This window comes from Rhinoderma darwinii, chromosome 1 (genome assembly GCF_050947455.1).
Source record: "Rhinoderma darwinii isolate aRhiDar2 chromosome 1, aRhiDar2.hap1, whole genome shotgun sequence".
Taxonomy (NCBI): domain Eukaryota; kingdom Metazoa; phylum Chordata; class Amphibia; order Anura; family Rhinodermatidae; genus Rhinoderma; species Rhinoderma darwinii.
In genome coordinates, this window is record NC_134687.1 from 156,568,121 (window position 1) to 156,593,590 (window position 25,470).

Here is a 25,470-nt window from a genome sequence, read left to right on the forward strand (position 1 = left end):
CAGGGGGCCGTGTGACACTACCTACAGGGGGGCTGTGGCACTACTTACAGGGGGGTAGTGGCAGTATCTACAGAGGGCAGTGTGTGGCATTATCTACAGGGGGCTGTGTGGCACTACCTACAGGGGGGCTGTGTGGCACTACCTACAGGGGGGCTGTGGCACTACCTACAGGGGGCTGTGGCACTACCTACAGGAGGGCTGTGGCACTACCAACAGGAGGGCTGTGGCACTACCTACAGGAGGGCTGTGGCACTACCTACAGGAGGGCTGTGGCACTACCTACAGGAGGGCTGTGGCACTACCTACAGGGGGGCTGTGTCAGTATCTACAGAGGGCAGTGTGTGGCATTATCTACAGAGGGCAGTGTGTGGCATTATCTACAGAGGGCAGTGTGTGGCATTATCTACAGGGGGCTGTGTGGCACTACATACAGGGGGCTGTGTGGCACTACCTACAGGGGGCTGTGTGGCACTACCTACAGGGGGGCTGTGGCACTACCTACAGGGGGCTGTGGCACTACCTACAGGAGGGCTGTGGCACTACCTACAGGAGGGCTGTGGCACTACCTACAGGAGGGCTGTGGCACTACCTACAGGGGGGCTGTGTCAGTATCTACAGAGGGCAGTGTGTGGCATTATCTACAGAGGGCAGTGTGTGGCATTTTCTACAGGGGGCTGTGTGGCACTACCTACAGGGGGCTGTGTGGCACTACCTACAGGGGGCTGTGTGGCACTACCTACAGGGGGCTGTGTGGCACTACCTACAGGGGGCTGTGTGGCACTACCTACAGGGGGGCTGTGTGGCACTACCTACAGGGGGGCTGTGTGGCACTACCTACAGGGGGGCTGTGGCACTACCTACAGGGGGGCTGTGGCACTACCTACAGGGGGGCTGTGGCACTACCTACAGGGGGGCTGTGGCACTACCTACAGGGGGGCTATGGCAGTATCTACAGAGGGCAGTGTGTGGCATTATCTACAGAGGGCAGTGTGTGGCATTATCTACAGAGGGCAGTGTGTGGCATTATCTACAGAGGGCAGTGTGTGGCAAAAAATTTACAAATTAAATTCATCCGATTTTAAAACAGACAGGGAAAAAAACTGATGCAAAACGGGTCAAAATCGGCCACAAAGCCCGGAACGGAATCGGAACGGATGCCAAACGGCCGGGAAAACCGGTCCAAAACGGCCGTTTTTAATCGGCCGACACTCGGACCCTGTCGTGTGAATAGAGCCTTATATGGAAACATTTCTGAAAAAACACATTCACCTGTTATTAGAAAATGCTAATGCGAATACCAAACATAACAATCGAATATCATGATCAACATGTACAACTATAATGGTGCAATAAATTAACCGTGTATGTAATTAATTTCTAACTATACAGTACAATTCTACTAAAATGGAGCGGGACATTTTGCCACTTCGTTCAGACATCGTAAGTAGCAGTCGAGTACCCAGTCTAGAAAAGAGAGGGTCATCTACAGGAACATACTATGGCCTTCTGATGCTTGCAATGAGTGCGTACTCAAATCAGGGACGGAGTCTAGTAATAGCACAATAACGCTGCCTATAGTCAGTAATTACGTAGGCATTCTAGATACAGCTTCTAGCATAAGCACAATTGCTCAGCCTATATGAATGGATTAAGTAAATGTCTGGTGCATGAAGTTGCGCTTAGATGAAGATGTATATTTCTGAGCACATGTAAAGGATTATTTGAGAAAATAAGTATTATGTTACACTAGTACTTACTTTATTTTTTGTAAAAAGGAGGTCTATAGTTGCATTTGCGATTATGTTCATTCTTAATTCAAATGCTTGTATCTGTCTTGGTTTTCCAGGCTGTGGAATTTCAGAAACTTTTAAGACCTGATAGTCTGGTGGGAAAAAAAATTTCCACAAGCACTCCCTGTCAGGAAAAGAAACAAAAGGATATTTAAACAAAGTCAGTTTTAGCGCAATGATATCCCAAGAGAGGCAAGATAAAATATGGAATACGCAGAAGACCTTGAAAAACACATATCTGCCTGTTCAATGTATTCAGTTTTTGTATGGTTGTTAGAAGTGACACACACATTTTACATTGCACTTTACATTCAAGAGGAAAAAAAATTCACAATATTTCTCTTATTTTATGTGCAGAAATCAAACGTAACTATTAGAGATTGACAAGCTCTTTCTTCCTGCGTTTCCGTCTCTGACCTCCCATTGACATCAATGGGAGGCAGAGAAAGCGATTTTCGCAGCGTCTTATTGCAGCGGCCGAAGAACGCTGCAAAAAACGCGGCACAGAAAGTGCAGGCAGGTCAAAATCTGCCTCAAAATTCCTTAAGGAATTTTGGGGCAGATTTTTCTGCCTGCAAAAAACTCAGCGTGAACATATAACATTATATAAAGCCAAGGAAGAGCATGAAATTGGCGGTAATTGCATGCAGCACTATTCTTCCTGCAAAAAAAACAGACACCACAGCAGCATTTGACAGACCCCACTTTAAGTCAATGGGGTCTCTCCGGCGCCGTTGTATTAGGTATCTGATAGAGCGTTGGTGGCTTCCATTTATAACAGAAGCCACAATGCAGATGTGGACAGAGCCTTACTGATCAGTTATAAAGCTGTTTTGTGCCCTGCTCTTCTCTTACACAGATTATGTGGTCTCCATACTGTTCTAGCAATTCTAAACCGCGTTAACCCCCACCCCCTTCCTTTGTAATTTTCCACCACATTATTAGGTATGAAGTCTTTGGGTAGAAAGGGAATTGGCTGGACTTCCTTGTTTTGCCATTGCATCCAATTAAAGCACCAGGGAAGACAGGCTGCGCAATGTCACAGGACAGAAAGTATGACAGGCCCGGCTATAACTGGATCCCATTACGTGGGACCTCGCTGGTGCGCACTCTGGGCAGCCCACGCCCTCAGGACTACAATGTTGAATACTGCAATGTAGTCTACCAGGGCTGCTTTGTACAGGCCTATACTTTCTGCCATCGTCCCACATGCCTGATTCATGCAAACACTAGGGCAGCCTCTGGCACGCCCACGGCATTGCAGAACATGGGAAAGGTAGTTTCTGCATCTGCACAAGAACCATACGAATCATCAGGCCCTTGTGCAGAGTCATGTGTGGGCAAATATGCTGCGTTCTTTTTAGGTAAAGTTTTGCTGTGACCACAATCATTTTATTTTTAAAAGAGAATTTCTAGGAAAAAAGGTTTTAACTTGCAGGTTTTAATGTAGTAGTATTTGTAAATGGACTTCAGTTGTAGGATGTAAACCCAACTCCAGCATAGGAGACCTCCAGAGATTGCTGCGTTTTCTATGTAAACACATTTATTGTGATTAACGTTTAATTTAATGTACACAATAAAAACACTACACAAAAAAGCACCAGTTCAATATGTCATGAATGTGATGGTAGATTTCATACATACCTCTGCCTATCTGCCCATGGGCCATAGTTGAAATCTGTTCCTTTTCCACAGACAATGTCTAAGCCCCAACAAGGTGGTAAATCTTGCAGCTTTGCATCCTCTGTATTGCTTTCATCATCAACATTTTCTCCAGAATCTTCAGGGACAAGCCCTTTAAAAAAAAATGTGGCAATTACTTAGGAGTAATATTAATACTACACATAGGAAATAAAAAAAATAGACAACCATTTTCTCTGCTGCACCAGATCGATGTGCAGGTCGGGTACACATCTGATTCCTACCCTTTATACCTTTTCTCCAAGCCATTGGCAACTTCTGACCTGATTTACAATCTTTTATAGGTTTCTGCCCATGGCCTGTGGTAGCTGCAGCGTCACTACCAGATCTAGCAAACATGTCCGACCATCATGTTAATAAACTACGTAGAACCAGGATGAACGATCCCTTGGACTGTATATGACAGTGTATGACCCACTGCACCTTGGCATACAAGTCAAAAGGGCTAACTGACAGTGGCAGTTAGCCCTATTAACTGGAGTAGGGTCCTGTACCTTGTGAGAACCCCACTGATGCGTATCTCTATCCGGCAGGATTTAGAAGCAGCCTGCATCCCTATTATGGACAGCGGCTGAATGACTAGAACTGAATGACCTCTGTTTTCCAGTTTTTGTTTGGAGCTCTGTTAACCATTCGATGTCCCTACTATTGGCGCTAGCAATAACCAATCATGGACTATCCGATAACAGACTGATGCTACCATGTTTACCCTGCTACCACCTATTTTACATGACCCTTTGTTCCAGAATAATGCCCTTTACATGGGGTGCCTTAACCACAATAGATACAAATGTTTTAAACATTATTCTAATCTTGTTTCACCATTTTTTCCTCTGACTAACAAACTCAAACTGTTTTACTATTTTTAAGAAGCCCAGAAAAGAGTTTAATTAAAAAGAAACCGAAGCCTGCAATTTTTATTAGATCTGACAAGACCAAGTGACGCAGCCAATATCAAATGCATCAGGATTTGTAAAGGTTACTTTAAACCAAGCACAAAAAATGCTGTATGACCGCAAACATCAGGTTGATGCTGACCATGGACATCAGTTGAACACATTGGATCTGACAGAGAAAAATGACATCCAACCCTTGAAATGAATTAACCATGGAGCGAATTACTTCAGTAGGCCAGCTATTGCCAGCCACTTGCTACAGATTACCTGGCTCATCCATGTAGTAGTAGATGTCAACATCATTAGACTGCATGACCACAAATCCTTCTCCCATGAGTCTTGGAGGTCTTTTAACATAAAATAAAATCAAAATCAAAACTGGTTAGAATGTATAGCAACATTAAAGAAAACACGGTTTTAGCAAATAACAGATAAAAAAGAAGGAAGCCTCAAACAGCCTGGTAGAAGGCTATTTATCTAAGGAAAGAAAGTTTGTGGCATTCAGTGCGCAAAAACAAAACAATTGTTACTTAATCTTTCTTCTAAAATCCATCTTTTATTAGATAGGATATCTGTTCTTAGGAAAAAATAGGGGTTGGCTCCGCGTCCTTCATTTACGTATGTAGGAAACATCAAATCAGTACCGTACACAGAAAATACAGCACACAAAAATAAAATTACATGGAAAGAAACGATTTGCCAGACAAGAGAATTTAAATGAGCCACGTGCCCCTTTATTTATCAGATTAGAATAATACTTTCCTGTTCTTTTCTAAACCACAACTGAAAGAACAAATACATTTATTGGTGTTTTAGAAGAGGAATGCTCCATTTGTAGTTACATATAAGGCTATGTTCACACTGAGTTTTTTTGCAGGCAGAAAATTCTGCCTCAAAATTCCGTCTTAAATTTTGAGGCAGATTTTGATCTGCCTGCACGCCGTTTTTTGTGGCGTTTTTCACCCGCGGGCATTGAGTGGTGCGGGCAAAGAAACGCCGTGAAATACGCTTTCTCTTTCTCCCATTGATGTCAATGGGAGGTCAGAGACGTAAATGCCAGAAGATAGGGCATGTCGCTTCTTTTTCCCACGAGACAGTTTTTCCGCTCGCGGGAAAAAAACGCCTCCGCCTTCCATCGAAATCAATGGGAGGCATTTTCGGCCTTTTTTTGGTGTGTTTTCCAGCGCTGTTTCCGCATCAAAAAAACTCTGTGTGAACTGGCCCTAATCGTTACAAAGAATGAGGACTATTACAAGTTAACTCTTGTTTTCTCCAGAGTCCTGTTAAGACCTACTTTTAAAAATTGTCTCTCTATTTTCAAGTGCCCTAAATTTCAGCTTTATTTATCTTTTTTTTTTTTTTTGGGCATGATCCAGGATTCTTAAGTGGTATGGGACAACGAAGCTGATTATAAAATTAAAAAACGCTCATGATTGACAGCAAGCCTATTTTTAAAATGTGTTTCATTAGCGCTCTTCTAGGAATGCATTAGGCATGCATTTTGTAGCCTTAAACGATACACAAGTAGAAACTTTGTAATCTATTTTAAAAAAAAACAACAAAAAAACAGTACAAGAATGGATGCATAAACACACTTACTCATCATTTTGAAGGCCAACATATCTTGGACTGGGAACTAGCATCACCCTTACATTCTCCAGTTTGCCTTTCAGGATGTGCATGAACTGGTCCAAGTGACTTGATGGTGGCTTAGTTGTGTAAGTGAGGAATGCATCGTCAAAATTTACACACAAAGTTTGAGGCTGATAATGGTTTCCAAAAGCCAACCGCCCCTACAATTAAAGTTAACGTATTAGTACTATATTGATAAATGTATGGTAGTGCTTTCCAACTTGCTGCAATATTTTTTATGTATTCCATAAAATAAAACAAAATAATGTAGGCTTAAAAAATAAGAATTTTAAAATAACAGTATAAATTAACTACTGTTTGTGTGAATAGCTTAACTGAATTTAACATGGTTGTTTGGACCCAAAAACGCGGAGGTAACTTACTCTACTCACTGTGCAGTCCGACCCCTGTATTATTTATGTGCAGTATAAAGGTCCACAACATTGTAGACTGTGTATTGTGGAACAGACCATTGCACACAGATAATAGGTGGGTTCTGTCTACTTTGAAGAAACGGTTTCTTAAAGGAGCGCAAAGCAAATACATAATAGTACTGTTTAGATAGTTTGTTCCTCTTCCAGATGCTTCTACACACAGTGGTTGGTACCAGACATTTTATTAAATGGTGATGATAGCCGCCATTACACATGTGGATGCCTGGTGAACTACAACCAACAAGTTCCAATTATCACAGTTGTTCCAATATACAAGTAGTGAGACTATACACAGCATAAATCATATTGCTACAAACACATAGGTTTTTGTAATGTACGTTGCATTTATTTTACACTGCTCTGTATAATTATCCAATGGTATGTAAAATATTAACTTATGAACTTAAAGGGGGCTTCCATTGATATACTTTTATGGAATGTTAAATAAACATATCTAAAAGGTGTAATGATTTTTGAGGGTCAGAAAACTTGGACCCCACTAATCACAAGAGCAAAGAGGCCTTATTCCTGTGCATATGCACCATTCCTTTCAGGAGAGAGTGACCATGCACACATAGCCACCTCTACTCAGAGAAAGGAAAGTAGGGTCCCCTTGTTGTAAGAATTTTTAGGGTTCTCAGTGGTCAGAGCCCTACCTATCACACTAATTGTTTTGCCATAAAAAATATCAGGAGACACCTATTTAAAAAAAAGCCCAAATTCCTTTATTTCTAAAACTGCAGAACACAGCAAGCCCTTTCAATACACACGTGCAAGGCTAAATCCCACCAAGGATCCAAAACACAAAGCAATCAATCGTTATTCAAAGTGAAATGTCAAATTTTCATTATTAGTAAAATGGACCTACTAGGGTCATGTAAAAAACCAGAGCCATCATTTATTTTATACACATATATATCCTGAGCATCGTTAAAAAAGCAAGACACAAAAACTCCCACAAATAAGACCAAAAAATGTCTCCGCTCAAAAAATCCATATACCATATAGACCAGGGGTCTCAAGCACGCGGCCCGCGGGCCGCATGCGGCCCCTGGGGCTGTTATCTGTGGCCCGCGGGACACAGAGCCGCTAGACTCTGAAATTCCCTGACATCGCTGTCCACATATGAACAGCGATGTCTGGGGCTTCCCCAGAGCCGGAGTCCCGTGCAGAGCGCTAGTATCGGCTCTGCTCCGGGACTCTGTCGAATTCCCTGACATCGGTGTCCATGTTTGGACACGCGATGTCTGGGGCTTCCCCATAGCTGGAGTCCAGTGCAGAGCTCTAGTACAGGCTCTGCTCCGGGAACCTGTGGAAATCCCTGACATTACTGTCCATATATGGACAGTGTGTCAGGGTCTTCCCCAGAGAGGAGTCCCGAGCAGAGCGCTAGTACAGGCTCTGCTCCGGGACTCTGTGGAATTTCCCAGAGCAGGAGTCCCAGTGATGTCAGGACCACAGCTGGAGTCCCAGGAAGAGCCTACTAGCGCTCTGCCCGGGACTCCAGCTCTGGGGTTGCCCCTGAAATCTCTGTCCATATATGGACAGTGATGTCAGGAGCAGAGCTGGAATCCCAGGCAGAGTGCTAGAACAGAGTGCATCTACAGAGGGCACCCCGGCAGCATCTACGGAGGGAACCGCGGCAGCATCTACAGAGGGCACCGCGGCAGCATCCACGGAGGGCACCGGGGCAGCATCCACAGAGGGCACCGCGGCAGCATCCACAGAGGGCACAGCGGCAGCATCTACAGAGGGCACAGCGGCAGCATCTACAGAGGGCACAGCGGCAGCATCTACAGAGGGCACAGCGGCAGCATCTACAGAGGGCACCGCGGCAGCATCTACAGAGGGCACAGCGGCAGCATCTACAAAGGGCACCGCGGCAGCATCTACAGAGGGCACAGCGGCAGCATCTACAGAGGGCACCGCGGCAGCATCTACAGAGGGCACCGCGGCAGCATCTACAGAGGGCACCGCGGCAGCATCTACAGAGGGCACCGCGGCAGCATCTACAGAGGGCACCGCGGCAGCATCTACAGAGGGCACCGCGGCAGCATCTACAGAGGGCACCGCGGCAGCATCTACAGAGGGCACCGCGGCAGCATCTACAGAGGGCACCGCGGCAGCATCTACAGAGGGCACCGCGGCAGCATCTACAGAGGGCACCGCGGCAGCATCTACAGAGGGCACCGCGGCAGCATCTACAGAGGGCACCGCGGCAGCATCTACAGAGGGCACCGCGGCAGCATCTACAGAGGGCACCGCGGCAGCATCTACAGAGGGCACCGCGGCAGCATCTACAGAGGGCACCGCGGCAGCATCTACAGAGGGCACCCCGGCAGCATCTACAGAGGGCACCGCGGCAGCATCTACAGAGGGCACCGCGGCAGCATCTACAGAGGGCACCGCGGCAGCATCTACAGAGGGCACCGCGGCAGCATCTACAGAGGGCACCGCGGCAGCATCTACAGAGGGCACCGCGGCAGCATCTACAGAGGGCACCCCGGCAGCATCTACAGAGGGCACCGCGGCAGCATCTACAGAGGGCACAGCGGCAGCATCTACAGAGGGCACAGCGGCAGCATCTACAGAGGGCACAGCGGCAGCATCTACAGAGGGCACCGCGGCAGCATCTACAGAGGGCACAGCGGCAGCATCTACAGAGGGCACCGCGGCAGCATCTACAGAGGGCACAGCGGCAGCATCTACAGAGGGCACCGCGGCAGCATCTACAGAGGGCACCGCGGCAGCATCTACAGAGGGCACCGCGGCAGCATCTACAGAGGGCACCGCGGCAGCATCTACAGAGGGCACCGCGGCAGCATCTACAGAGGGCACCGCGGCAGCATCTACAGAGGGCACCGCGGCAGCATCTACAGAGGGCACCGCGGCAGCATCTACAGAGGGCACCCCGGCAGCATCTACAGAGGGCACCCCGGCAGCATCTACAGAGGGCACCCCGGCAGCATCTACAGAGGGCACCGCGGCAGCATCTACAGAGGGCACCGCGGCAGCATCTACAGAGGGCAACGCGGCAGCATCTACAGAGGGCAACGCGGCAGCATCTACAGAGGGCACCGCGGCAGCATCTACAGAGGGCACCGCGGCAGCATCTACAGAGGGCACCGCGGCAGCATCTACAGAGGGCACCGCGGCAGCATCTACAGAGGGCACCGCGGCAGCATCTACAGAGGGCACCGCGGCAGCATCTACAGAGGGCACCTCGGCAGCATCTACAGAAGACCCTGCGGCAGCATCTACAGAAGACCCTGCGGCAGCATCCACAGAGGGCACTGCGGCAGCATCCACAGAGGGCACTGCGGATTTATTAATCCATATTTGGACAGACTACCTCCCTACAAATAAATACCAAAAGTTAAAAAACATAATTTAAAAAACAACCTCTGGTGAAAACCACCACTCCCCCAGTCACATAAATACCAAGTCGCAATATATGTAATAATGGCTCGTCAAACTAGGTTAAATGTTTAGTATAAGATCCTAGGTATAAAGAGACCAGAAAGTATATATAATCATTACGACGATAAATCAATTACCTGTGGGTGGCGTGATGGCAGACACAGGTAATCGATTTATCTTTATATTGATTATATATACTTTTTGGTCTCTTTACACCTAGGATCTTGTTCTAGACATTGAACCTAGTTTGATGAGGTAAGAATGCTTTCAATAATAGAAGTGTTAATAGTTTTTTGTTTTTTTTAATCAATTAACAAAATGCAAAGTAAATGAACAGAAGAGAAATCTAAATCAAATCAATATTTGGTGTGACCACCCATTGCCTTCAAAATAGCATAAATTCCTCCAGGTACACTTGCACACAGTTTTTGAAAGCACTCGGCATGGAGGTTGTTCCAAACATCTCAACTAACCACAGATCTTCTTTAGGTGTATGCTTCCTCAAATCCTTCTGTCTCGTCATGTAATTAATTCCATACCGACTCGATTATGTTGAGAACAAGGCTCTGCGGGAGCCATATAATCACTACCAGGGTAGATCTTTTTTCCAATGAAGATAGTTCTTAATGACTTGGCTGTATGTTTGGGGTCATTGTCCTGCTGCAGATTATATTTGGAACCCCCCACCCCCCCTATGGTACTGCATGATGTATAATTATCTGCCTGTATTTCTCACCCTTAACGTCACCCTTAATCCTGACCAAATCCCTAACTCCATATGCTGAAATTCAGACCCATACTTTCAAGGAACCTCCACCATGCTTCACTATTGCCTGCAGTCATTCATTATTGTAGCGCTCTCCAGCCCTTCAGCGAACAAACTGCCTTCTGTTACAGCCAAATATTTCGAATTTAGACTCATAAGTCCAGAGAACCTGCTGGCATTTTTCTGCACCCCAGTTCCTATGATTTCGTGCATAGTTGAGTTGCTTGGCCTTGTTTCCATGTCGAAGGTATGGCTTTTTGGACGCAATTCTTCCATGAAGACCACTTCTGGACAGACTTCTCCGAACAGTAGATGGGTGTACCTGGGTCCCACTAGTTTCTGCCATTTTTGAGCTGATGGTACTGCCGGACATCTTCTGATTTTGAGGAAAAGTAAGCATGATGTGTCTTTGATCTGCTGCACTAAGTTTCCTTTGCCGACCACTGCATCTATGGTCTTAAACATTGACTGTTTATTTGTACTACTTCAAAGAGCTTGAACAGCACAACTTAAAACCCCAGGCTGCTATGAAACCTTTGCCTGGGAGACACCTTGCTAATTAGACACTCTCTCTAGTCCCTGCTCCCCCGTCCTCTTCATAGAATGTTATGCAGTTTACATGAGTGAGACATCTAAATTTTGGCAGTCGTTGAGTTACAGAGCTGTTCTTTATCAGATATACTGTTATATCGGCGTGGGTTGTTTGAAAGGTTAGTGTCCATTTAAATTAACTATTAGATCTTAAATAATTATTTTTAATTTTTATATTAAAGTGCAATATATGCTACGTCAAAATTATGCTGCGGAGAGCAGCTCTGAAACATTTGACGTTTGTTGATATCAGGAAACCCCTTTAATATGATGACTACATTTGGACAGTCAGAACTGTAAAACCTGTAAAAACATATTCTGAATCTCAAAATGTTAAAAATCAAAAGGACACGGTACATAGGTTTCTAATAAAAAGCTTGATCAACCAAATATTCTTTTGCAAGTCTTCTGATCAAAAGGATTACATTGGTGTTGTACACCTTTGAAGACACCATTGACTGCTAATTAAACTTAAAAACAACCAAAGCTCAAAACCAGACTTCTGCAAGAGAGGCATCTCTTGATTTGCTTTTTGTCAGAACTAAAAATAAAACTTTTTATTTTAATCTATGCAAACTCTAAATGTTACTATAATTTTATTTATTATGCAACTTTAGATTTTTTGCCTTTGTGGATGCAGGAAATCTGAAAGACCTGATTGGAGGATCACACTAGCATGCCAGTTCTGGTGCAGAAAAGCGCAGAAAGAAATGGATCCAAACAAGGCTTTACATTTAAAACGTGCATGACCTTTTTTCAGAGAGAGCGCGTGTCTGAGTGTTTTACATATAAAATACTACATTAGCAAGTTTCTGTAAACTAATGGGCTATTAGAAATCCCCATTCAGTTTAATAATGTTCTATGTATTTTTGAGCCCCTTTTTAGTTTTCCTAACAGTATGCACTATTCTTTGCATTCTTCTCTACAAGCTTCAACTGGATAAAATATGTTGGTTTTTTTAGGTTAAATGTGTTATTTGTACGTCTCCCCATCATACTGAAAATTGATTTTGTGTATCTAGCATTACTGACAAAACAAACTTGTTATCACAGTTCTATGACAATTGTGATTATGCATATAGTCCAAATAACACTGTCAATATTTTTCCTGACCGCAAGATCAGAAAAAAATCTAGGTAATGTGAATTCCCCACATCCTCCCTGCTTTGCCGTAACTTGTAAAGAGAAACTAGTAGATGCAAATTGATTGTTAGAAATGTGAATGTAATACATTCTTATACAATTTACCCTTTAACTGCCAAGAACACAAAGTATATAATACATAAAAACTTTGGCAACTACACTAAAAGGGCTTATATATTGGTGTCATCTGTGCCCATGCAATCACCCTGACGTACATGTATGTTAAAATACAGAAATTACCTTCTGCTGATGAAATACATGTAGGCGGATTTCTAGGAAAGTGTTAGCTATTTTATCGTAAAAACCCTTTGAACCCTTTCACTGCCGGGACAATTTTTACACTTTTGACATATACAAGCATTGCAGGTAAATAATTAATATGTGAGGCTAAAAGTCTGACCCAAGTAGAGTCTGAAACGCACAACACCTCCTAAAAATAAAAGTGCAGAGTTCATACATGCCACTTATACCTACGCATCAAACACAAACGAGTTCTGCTCCCCCTAAATATACACACATCGCAAAATTACCAGAAATGAAGAGACCAAAAATCTCTAGAATCTGATGTCAGCAAACAACTGAGCCACATAGTCGACAAATGTCCTAAATAGCCGCAGGGGGTGATTAGATGTGCGGCTGCCCATCTTTTCAACCATTTAGTAGAAAAAATATATATATCCCCCTAAATGTGACAGAGAGCACATATCCTCTGAAAATGGTAAGAGGGGGAAAACATGAACAAAAGTCCCTTCATTACACCGCGTACAGAGAGACACAAAACTATCCTGCTCTACGACTAAAAAGCAGTGTAAGGCTCCATGCACACAAACGTATTTTTTTCCTCCCATAAATATTGGCGTACATACGGGTCCTTTGTCACACGCATTCGACCCGTATTCCACCCATATTTACGAACCCGTTTTCTCTGCACTAAATCGGCAGCCCCTTCTCTCTATCAGTGCTGGATAGAGAGAAGGGGCAGCCCTTTCGGGCAGAGTTTCCGCAGAAATTGTAAGTAAAAAGTTCAAACGTACCCCGGCCGTTGTCTTGGTTACCCTCTTTTGACATCCAGTCTGACCTCCCTGGATAACGCGGCAGTCCATGTGACCGCTGCAGCCTGTGATTGGCTGCAGCGGTCACATGGGATGAAACGTCATCCCGGGAGGCCGGACTGGAGGAAGAAGCAGGGAGTTCTGGGTAAGTTAACTTTTAATCCTATTCACTCCAGCGGTAGTCACTGCCCCGGGTGCTGAAAGAGTTACTGCCGATCAGTTAACTCTTTCAGCACCCTGGACAGTGACTATCCCGACGTCGCCTAGCAACGCTCCCGTAATTACGGGTGCACCCACGTAGCCACCCGTAATTACGGGAGCCTCATAGACTTCTATGGGCCTGCCTGTGCAGTTATTACGACCTGAAATAGGACATGTTCCATATTTTTCAACGGCCCGGGCACCTTCCCATAAGCAAATGGGAAGGTACCCATGGCCAATAGAAGTCTATGGGCCCGTAATTACGGGAGCCCCAAAGACTTCTATGGGCCTGCCCATGCCGTAATTATGGCCTGAAATTGGACATGTTCCATATTTTTTATCGGCCCGGGCACCTTCCCGTAAGCAAACGGGAAGGTACCCGTGGCCAATAGAAGTCTATGGGCCCGTAATTACGGCCTGTAATTACGGGCATTTTTACGTTCGTGTGCATGGGGCCTTACTTTAAAGTTTATAGAGAAATGTTGAAAAGTCTACATACAAAGCATTTGGTTTGTGTCGCTTTGGTGGTGTTTTTGGGTTTGGTGGCGTTTTTAGGTTCAGTGGCTTCCTTGGGTATGTTGTTTTTCCATAGGCTTCAATAAAGAACTTGAAAAACGCCAGGAAAAGCACACGTACAAAATTATACAAAATAAAAAAAAAACACCACCAAAAATGCATGAAAAAACGCCATTAAAAACAACTTTACAATTAAACTCAGCAGTTTTTACATGCTTTTTTTAGAGCATTTTAAAACGCCAGATAATAACCCTGTGTGAACGATGCTTTACTTTAATTTAATATACTTACTGTGCTGATGTTCACTTTAATCACTGGTATGAGGGACCTCCAAGATGAGGACGGATCTGGGGATTCTATTTTGACATTTCCGCTTAAACACAAGAATAATATGAAGAAAATGAATAATAAATTGAATGTAAAAAAATTTTTTTAAACAAATCTATGAAAGTGAAATAAAAAAGCAAACAAAAAAAACACCTTTCTATTGGACCTCCAAATGCCTAAACCTATATTCTTATACATGGGACTTTTTAGGTAAAATACTTTGTTATATGTAAACATAAAGTTCCCCAGAACATTTGGTAACATCCACCCATGCTCCTGCACATGTCTCAAAGCTTTATTTTATTTGCCTTTAATTAGGAAGTGTTCACATCAGCGTTCGGATTCTGTTGACGGAAAGGTCTGACAGAACCCATCATGGAAAGGAAAACGGATACCATAGCTTCCGTTTGCATTACCATTGATTTCAATGGTAATGCTTCCATTGCTAATGGTTTCCGGTAGTCTCCGCTCCGTAAGGTTTTCCATTTTTTTTAACGGAATCAATAACGCAGTCGACTGTGGAGCCCATGCTATATAATTTAACTTGCATATTTATTTATGCTAGTTATAAATGAGTAATGGAAAAAAAAGGAGACATTAAGAACATAAAGTGGACAGATCAATAGGTTGGTAAAGACCGCACTACAGTATTTAAAGTAAATTATGCATTTTCCCATTATACTTTAACAAACCAAAATACCTTTCAAGTACAGATTGTGCTTTTTGTTTTCCATTCTCTCGAACTTTATCATCATCCTTCCTAGGAGGAAATATAGTCGGGTCTAAGCCAAAAACTTCCTGGAGGTGTCCGTACAAATGAGAGCGATTGTAAACATGAAACTCAAAATCATTCACGGTGATGTACAGCCTTGTTTCTGCTTTGGGATCTAAGAAGAGAAAATAAATATGACATGCATTTTTTAAGTAATCAATGATTTTTCATGAGTACAAGTCATGTCATTGTCAAACAGTCAAAGCCGTTCATTTCCTTATCCTCATGCTTTATAAGGAATGCTAAAGACCCGTTTACATGTAAAACTATAATAATGATTTGTGCTGATCAAAATCACACACACATAAAGATCATCGCTACCATTAGTTGTAGCTGCTATAATTAAACGTACATTTAAATATGCTGATATGTGTACAACGACTGTATTGCTGATAATGTCCACCAGATTTTTAAAACCATTAATGTAAAGGAAAGGGGTGGTTTTGATTTCAAAGATCACCCTGACAATGAATGATTCATATTTCCTGTAGTTGGGCTGGAAAATCTGAATATCTGATGAAAAGCTGGACACCCCATGACATTTACCCCATGATCAGCTTATCTATATCTGGGAGACCGACATTCTAAACAGGACCAGACAACCCCTTTAAGAAATATGGAAATTGGAATGAACACATCACACGATTACCGAATACTAAACCACGTCTGTTCACCCCTCAATGGAAGTACCCCTTTGTTATTTAAGCTACTATATTTGAAAATAAATCGAACAGTGGTGATAAATAGTGAGTAAAAAAATGTATATATAAAACATCAAACCTTATCTAGATGGAAAGTAGTCTGTACAATTAAAATACATGGGATCCTTCCTCTGAGTAAGAGGAAATTAATAGAAAATGTTTTCATCCTATGAGTTAAGAGTAGTTGCCATCATGTAATCATGACATGCATTGACAATAGATTATCTCATTACAAAGGTGTCTGTCAAAGGGGTAGGATATATTAGGAGCAAGTCAACAATCAGCTCTTGAGGTTGACATGTTGAAATGGCTAAATATAAAAATCTGAGCAACTTTGAGAAGGGCCAAATTGTGATGGCTATACGATTGGGTCAAAGCATCTACAAAACGACAGGTCTTGTAGGGTGTTCCTGGTATGTATTGGTTATAATCTACAAAAAGTGGTCCAGTGACAGGGTCATGGGCACACAAGCCTCACTGATGCAGGTGGGAAGCAAACGCTAGCCCATCTAGTCCGATCCCACAGAAGAGCTACTGTAGCACAAATTACTGAAAAAGCTCATGCTGACTATAACAGCTTGCTGTGTATGTGACTGCGTAGCCACAGAGTGCCCATGCTGACCACAGTCCACTGCCGAAAGCAGCTATAACGGGCTGGTAAGCATTAGAATTGGACCATGGAGCAATGAAAGAAGGTGGCCTTATCTGATAAATAATGTTTTATTTTACATCATGCAAATGACTGGTTGCATGTGTGTCACTTACCTCAGGAAGAGACTGCACTAGGATGCACTATGGGAAAAACGCAAGTCGGTGGAGGTAGTGTGATGCCCTGGGAAATGTTGTGCTGGAAAACCTTGGGTCTTTGCATTCATGTAAATGTTAGTTTGTCAAGTACCACCTCCCTAATCATGGCTGCAGATCAAATACACCCCTTTATGGCAATGGTATTCCCTAATGACAGTGGCCTCTTTCAGCAGGATAATGCACCCTGCCGCACTGCAAAAATTGTTCAGAAATGGTTTCGCTTCCAATTTCCCCAGATCTCAATCCGATCGAGCATCTGTAGGATGTGCTGGAAACACTTTTTTGGATATCTTTGGAGGTGCTGCAATAATTTTGTTTGTATTGGAATGACTGTGGATCAGGTCTGCTTGCTGGCACCTTCTCTAAATATATTTTTTGAGTGCTGCTTATTTCTTTTTTTTATATAACGGATATCAGTCGACAAAACTAAGTACCATGAGCTATTCCATTTTAGACGGTCATAATAGCTTTGGGTTCTGTTAAAACACCTGGACTACCATGGTTCGACTGAACCGAACAGAGATAACCAAAGCACGCTATGGGACTTAGTTCAGTAGAGCAAGCTAGGTCTAGGTGTTGCAGCTCTCATACAGATGCTATAATGTGCCTGTATTATGGCCATCTGAAACGGGACTATGTAGGGTAAAGAAATTAACATTCACTTATTGTTATGGGTTCGTTTTCTATTCATAGTCAATTCATATGGAGTGTGTATATGTGTGTGTATATATATATATATATATATATATATATATATATATATATATATATATATAGAAGAAGAAAATTTGCAGCACTCCAACATGAAAAAAGTGGTGGTTTATTCAATCCAAAACAACAGCAACGTTTCAATCCTACAATAGGATCTTTATCAAGCCTAGTGACACATCTATTCAACAGACTTATATATGGTTGAGACTGTTTTACATAATTGGCCTCATTATAATACAATAAAGTGCAAAGTGTATAAAAACATACATAATACATGGTGTACGGTATCATCGTAAAAATAAACATGATACAGAAAATACAGAAGTGTGTATGTGACATCGTGAATAACAATACATAATATCAAAAACATTAAAAACAACTGATTACATCATAATCATTTATGCAGCAGTGGTGTAAAATCTATCGTCATATCGTCACTCACCAATCAGAACTTCAGATTTAACTAGTTAGTCATTGGTATATGTGTTCGCTATGGGGTTTAGTTCAGTAGAGCAAGCTAGGTCTAGGTGTTGCAGCCCTCATACAGATGCTATAATGTGCCTGTATTATGGCCATCTGAAACGGGACTATGTAGGGTAAAGAAATTAACATTCACTTATTGTTATGGGTTCGTTTTCTATTCATAGTCAATTCATATGGAGTGTGTATATGTGTGTATATATATATATATATATATATATATATACACACACATACACGCACATATACTGCATATATACACACTATATGGATAAAACTATTGGGACACCTATATATTACACCTACATGAGCTTTTACGACATCCCATTCTAAATACATAGGCATTGATATGGAGTTGCCCCCCACCCCCTTTGCAGAAAACAGCTTCCACTCTTCTGGGAAAGATTTCTACAAGATTTTGGAGTCTGTCTGTGGGTATTTTTTCCCATTCACCCAGAAGAGCAGTTGTGAGGTCAGATACTGATGTTGGACAAGAGAGCCTTGCTCACAATCTCCGTTCTAGTATATCCCAAAGGTGTTCGATGGGGTTGAGGTCAGGGCTCTGTGCGGGCCAGTCAAGTTTATGTGGTCTGCCACTTCGTGGCGGAGTTGCTGTGGTTCCTGAACACTTCAACTTTGCAATAATACCACTAACAGTTGATCGTGGAATATCTAGGAGTGAAGAAATATCACAAACTGACTTGTTGCAACCGTCGCATTCTATTGCACTACCACGATCAAATTCAGTGATCTCTTTAGCATGACCCATTTGTGCAGAAAGGTTTGTAAAGAAACTGCATGGCTAGGCGCTGGATTTTATATACCTGTAGCAATGGGACTGATGGAAACACCTAAATTCAATGATTAGGAAGTGTGTCTCAATACTTTTGTCCATATAGTGTATATACTGTATATATAATTCTTTCAGATAATATTAGATTGGAGAGCTATACAATCACTTCACTGCATTGTGTAGAGAAGCAGAAGAACATATTTTTGAAAAAGAGACAAACTGAGAAAATAGCAGCGGCATATGTAAAACTTTCCTATAAATACCTATTATTAGTATGTATGGCTACAATGTGACAAACAAAAGCAATGTTAATAAGCCAGTCTCTTTAACCCCTTAATGACCAGGCCAATTTGCGCATTAATGACCAAGGATTATTTTTTGTTATTTCACGGTCGCATTCCAAGAGTCGTAACTTTTTTTTTATTCCGTGGACATAGCCAGCGGCATCTAATGGGTGGACATAGCCATATAAGGGCTTGATTTTTGCAGGACGAGTTGTATTTTGCAATTGCACCATTTTTGGATGCATAAAATATAATGATTAACTTTTATTAACTTTATTTTAGGAGAGAATTGAAAATAAGTAGCTATTCCAACATTGATTTTCACGTTATAAATTTTTTGCCGTTTACTATGCAGCGTAAATAACATGTTCCTTTATTCTATGGGTCGGCATGATTACGGGGATATCAAATATGTAAATGTTTGATATGTTTTCCTACATTTGCACAATAAAACCCCTTTTAGAAAAAAATTACTTGTTTTTGCATCGCCACACTCCAAGAGCCGTAACTTTTTTATTTTTCCGTCAATGTGGCCGTATGTGGGCTTGATTTTTGCAGGCCAAGGTGTAGTTTTCATTAGTACTATTTTGGGCTACATAGGACTTATAGATTAACATTTATTTTATTTTTATGGGGTGGAATGGGAGAAAATAAATTATTTTGCCTTGGTATTCGGTGTTTTTTTTTTATCACCGTTCATCCGGCGGTTTAATTAATGTGTTAATTTTATTGTTCGAGTCGTTACGATCGCAGGGATACCATATATGTGTAGGTGTTATTTGTTTTGACACTTTTACTAAATAAAACCACTTTTTGGGGGAAAAAAGTGGTTTTATTTTATTTTGACTGTAATATTTTATAATTTTTTTTTATAAACTTTATTTAACTGCTTTTACATTTATTTTTTAGTTCCACCAGGGAACTTCACCATGCGATCTGCTGATCACTTATGTAACGCTTTAGTATGCTTAGTATGCCTAAGCATTATTGCCTGTCAGTGTAAAACCGACAGGCAATCTATTAGGCCATGCCTCTGGAATGGCCTAATAGGCAGTTGCTGAAGGCAGACCTGGGGGCCTTTGTTAGACCCCCGGCTGCCATAGAAACCTGTCGGCGCCCTGCGATTTCTTTGCAGGGGTGCCGATGGGGTGACAGAGGGAGCTCCCTCTGTCAAACACATTAGTTGTCTCTGTCGCTATTGACAGCGGCATCTAATGGGTTAGACTTCCGGACTCTGAGTGCACTTAGATTCCGGCAGTTGCGAGGCTGTGTTTAACAGCCGTGCTCCTGCCGCTGATTGCGTGGGTACACTGACACTAACCCACGCGATCAGAGGACGGATATATCCGTTCTTTTGTGGGAACTAGCACCTTCACTTGATGGATATATCCGTCCTTCGTCATTAAGAGGTTAATGACACTGAAGCTCCAAACTTTTGCCCAGAAAGTGGAACATAAAACCAAAGGAACATTGTAATATAAAGCTAAATTATTTCGTTTTTGTCACAGGGCCAGTAGAGATTGGTGATCAGGGCCGGACTGCCCATCTGGAAATTCTGGCAAATGCCAGATCGACCGGTGTATGCTGTGGGCCGCTTCCTGCTCACCTCTTCCTCTCACTAGGTAGCGCTAGCCTGTCATCATGGCGCTCTGCTGTGTGGCGCACTGGCCTCTGCACCAAGCAAGCAGCCTGCTGCCAAGCCAGTGTTGCTAGCGGTTATAAATTTATTTTTCACGGCCGTGTCCCGGCCCCTCCTCCTCAACCACTGTCACGGCTCCTCAATTCTAAGCCCCGCCTCCTTCGAAATTGGCCTATAACCCTATCACGGTGCAGCTTCTTGCTGCTCTGCGTGAGCAGATTCCGTCAAAACAACGGAACCCTGTCACAATGGTGACAAACGGAAACCTTTAGCAATGTTTCCATCACCATGGAGATCAATGGCAAGGGAAATGTAAGCTGAGGTTTCAGTTTGCCTTTCCGTTGAGGGGTTATCCGACGGAAACCTCAGACGGAAGGGCATGCAGCGGGGATGTGGACAGGCCCTTACTAATGTTTTTTTTGGTGTGTTTGTGTTTTTTTACAGGTTCGATCGTTGGACTACGTCGGATTCGTGGACTACTTCGATGACGACTTTTTTTTTTATTATCAATAAAATGGTTAATGAGGGTTGTGTGGGGGTTTTTATTTCAATAAACCTGTTTATTCTATGTCTTCGTATTTTTTTGAAACTTTATTACTACTGCCTTATTAATAGCTGCTGGCTGATTGACAGCGTCCATTACTAAGGCGGGGCTTAGTGTTAGGCGATGCAGAGGCAAACACGAAGCCCCATTATTACCCCGGTACCCACCACCACCACGGGTGCTGGGACGAGCCGGGTACGATCCAGTACCCGACAATATGTAGTGATGGCTGGGTACTGGGGCGGCCGCAGACTGGTGCTATTAGGCTGAGAAAGGCCAAATACACCTGTAAAAAAACACAAACACACAAAAATAATTAGTAACACATAAAAAAGCAAAACAATTATTATTCTTACCTTTCCTGGGTCCAGCGCTGGAGCCGCAATGCCAGCAAGCTGAGACCTATATCTAAGCCTATCATGTGTGATACTGTCTGCTGAGTCACTGTATCTAATCCTATCAGGTGTGATACTGTCTGCTCAGCCACTGTATCTAATCCCATCATGTGTGATACTGTCTGCTGGGCCTTATATCTAATCCTATCATGTGTGATACTTTCTGCTGAGCCACTGTATCTAATCCTATGCATAGCTATAGGGTCGTAGTGCTATAGTTATGCTGTCTCCTATATACACATACACATAGTTTTTCGGGGGTATATGTATTGGGGCTATTTCCCCTGGCATTTCAAGACCTTAGCGACGCCCCTGGGTGCTAGTGCTGCATTGTTGGGTCACTTAGGAGACCCAGCGATGCAGCTGAAAGCTGCAGGTCGTCGGCCATGGGAAGTTTGAGGGGGTGCCCAAGAAGAACCTTTGCATCGGGGCCCATGAGCCTTTAGCTATGCCCCTGTGTGGTGGTATTATTCAGTTATAGTATGGGGGTATTATTCAGTCACTATGTGGTTATAGTGTGGCAGTATTATTCAGTAACAGTATGGGGGTATTATTCAGTATAGGGATGCATGATGCATCAAAACTTCGATACTGTTTCGATACCGTTATTTCATGTATTTCGATACTAAGCTGTGGGGCCACACAGCTTAGCATTGTAACACATGAATGTATGAGAGCGGGGCTGCGGCTGTGTAATACAGCCATTGCCCTGCTCCTGAGTCCTGGCAGGGGAACGCAGTCAGGATGATGCGATGCGCCCAACACTGCATTAATGAGCGGCGCCACTGAAGACAGAATATGGCGGGCGCACTGAAAAACACCCATTTTCAGTGCCTGAATCGCCGCTCATTAGTGTAGCGCCGGCCGCATCACCTTAGGCTGACTGCGCGCGCACTTACTGTCAGGAGCAGGGCAATGGCTGTATTACACAGCCGCAGCCCCGCTCTATAACGGCGAAGATCAGAGAAACCTCTAATCTTCGCCGTTTTGCCCCTGAATGCTGCGATCAAAGCGGACTGCAGCATTCAGGGGAAAATGAGAAGGGGGGATGCCCCATAGATCGCGTCACAGGAATCCCTGTGATGCGATTGAGGGACATACCATATATGAGGAGACAACCCAGGGTCCATTGAAGGACCCCAGGGCTGTCTTACCATATTTCCTGTTGTTCGGGGATGATGTCCTAACAACTGCCTGTGTTCTATCCGTACACAGGCTAATGTACCGTAATATAGATATATGCCAGTACATTAAAGTTTAAAAATAAAAGTAAAAACAAAGTAATGTTAAATAAATAAAAAAATACACAAAGACCTTTTTTACAATAAACATTAAAATAATTCTCAATACATAAAACACACACATTCGGTATTGGCGCGGCTGTAATAACCTGCACAACAAATTTGTTGCGTCATTTTTGATGTGTACGCTGTAAAAAATAAACTAAAAACTGCTTTCTTTCACTTATTATTGTGAGAGATGTGATGAATGTGTGCCTCACATTAATAGTAATTAACCCCATCATGTACCTTACACATTAACCCATTATGACTGAGAAACATGATGGGGTTAATTACTATTAATGTGAGGCACATTCAAAATTCATCACACCTCGCGCCTCACATCAGAAAATGGAAAACTTTTTTTATTTTTTTTATTACTGTTGGCAAAGTATCGTTTTGGTATCGAAATCGCAATACTACACAAAGTATCGGTATCGAAGTCCAAATCCTGGTATCGTGACATTCCTAATTCAGTATGGGGGTATTATTACGTCACTATGTGGTTATGGTGTGGTTGTATTATTGAGTAACAGTATGGGGGTATTATTCAGTCACTATGTGATTATGGTGTGGTGGTATTATTCAGTAACAGTATGGGGTATTATTCAGTCACTATGTGGTTATGGTGTGGTGGTATAATTCAGTAACAGTATAGGGGTTTTATTCAGTCACTATGTGGTTATGGTGTGGCAGTATAATTCAGTAGCAGTATGGGGGTATTATTCAGTCACTTTGTGGTCATAATGTGGTGTTATTATTCGGTAACAGTATGGGGGTATTATTCAGTCTCTATGTGGTTATGGTGTGGTGTTTTTATTCAGTGACAGTATGGGAGTATTATTCAGTCACTATGAGGTTATGATGTGATGGTATTATTCAGTAACAGTATAGGGGTATTATTCAGTCACTATGTGGTTATGATGTGCCGATATTATCCAGTAACAGTATGGTGGTGGTATTCATTCACTATGTGGTTAAGGTGTGGCTGTATTATTCAGTAACTATGTGGTTATGGTGTGGCGGTATTATTTGGACCTTATAATGTATTATTATTGGTAATATTGGTCTTATTATAGTGAGTTGCGTTCAGTAACAGTATGGGGTTATTAGTCAGTCACTATATGGTTATGTTGTGGAGGTATTATTCAGTAACTATGTGGTTATTGTGTGGCGGTATTATTTGGACCTTATAATGTATTATTATTGGTAACATTGGTCTTATTATAGTTAGTTGTGTTCAGTAACAGTATGGGGGTATTCAGTCACTATGTGTTTATGGTGTGGAGGTATTATCCAGTAACAGTATGTAGCTAATATTTCATCTGGTATAATGGTATGATTTAATAACTGTATATGTATATAGATAATTTTTGTGTGTGAGGGGGGGGATATATGCTTTGGGGTTTACAGCACTCTTGGACGCGCTAGAAGTCAGTGATGCAGTTCTCTGCACATTGCCTTCTGAATTGACTGCATTATTGATACACTAAGATGGTGAGGGTCCTGACTGACATTTATCCATGCATTCATGGGTTGATATGACTCCCAAATAAATACAGCTACATCATTCATTAAATGAAATAGTGATGCACTTGGAATCACCACCTTTGTGGTATCTGCCAGCACTAAGTTCAGTACATGAGCATAGCATTAGACATGGATTTGGCCTGGTGACTCTGCTGAACCACGCAGAAAACCCTCTATATTGTCCTTGCATGTTTGTAGCTCCATCTGTAGAATAGGCAATACAAAGTATTATGTCTATTTTGCATGACTGGAGAACTCCTAGGAATTTCCCCGACATAAGAGATAATGGGCTTCAGACACCAGCAATGGAAGAATTGAGCAATGTTTCCCTGTAGTGCCAGCCGCTGCTGCAAGCAAGTTAAAGTGTGCGAGTGCGTTAACATCGAAGTTCTGTAGGAAAGCATTAAACAGCTATATTTCTTACTAGTTAATATGATGTTATATATATATATTAAATGAGTTCTATGATGTTTAGATTTAAAGCAGCTATGCCAAAAACATGACAGTTTCTTCTCACTTGTTCCTTAGCAACATTTTACAATCCACGTTGTCAGCATTCATTGTTTTGGAGTTTGGTGTTTGTAGTCTGTTACTACGGTGCCACTGGCGAGCAACAGACAGAATTTTAAAAGCAATGTAACAAATTTCAGCCAGAAAATATAGATTAATTTCTTTTCCTGCTTTATTGAAAAGTGGTTTGTACGTTTTGCCTATGGAAGTTAGGATTTGTAAGTTGGTTAATTCATTATTTATGTTTATTTCAAATTGTATACTATAACAGTGCACACAATACAGTGTAACGGAAAAGTAAAACATTAATGAAGAACAGAAAGTTGGGCTATTAATTAGGAGTATCTCCTCCAAGAGACTCTGATCAATTATACATGGAAAATTAAAGCAGACCACGGTCCACAAGGGACACAGTCAAGCTACCACTAACAAGAAGATGATTGAGGTTTTTTTTCCTACAATTTAATCCTCCTGGGTAGCCATTAGGCCTCATTAAGAGAGTAATCCTAAATTATGTAAGACAAATCTGACAGGTTGCATTTAACTTGCAATCTT

General features: G+C 42.4%; 1 protein-coding gene across 7 annotated transcripts in view; it reads right to left on the minus strand.

Moving 5' to 3' along the window:
* Positions 1–25,470, minus strand: part of BLTP1 (bridge-like lipid transfer protein family member 1) — a 381,561-nt gene that overhangs the window by 271,400 nt on the left and 84,691 nt on the right. For all 7 annotated transcript variants that reach the window (XM_075860492.1, XM_075860489.1, XM_075860493.1 and 4 more), the window contains exons 6-11: positions 15,170–15,356; positions 14,434–14,515; positions 5,987–6,180; positions 4,655–4,734; positions 3,435–3,585; positions 1,758–1,914 (exon numbers count right to left, since the gene is read on the minus strand). In XM_075860492.1, coding sequence (XP_075716607.1) covers positions 1,758–1,914; positions 3,435–3,585; positions 4,655–4,734; positions 5,987–6,180; positions 14,434–14,515; positions 15,170–15,356 — 851 coding nt within the window. The remainder of the gene's footprint in view (positions 1–1,757; positions 1,915–3,434; positions 3,586–4,654; positions 4,735–5,986; positions 6,181–14,433; positions 14,516–15,169; positions 15,357–25,470) is intronic.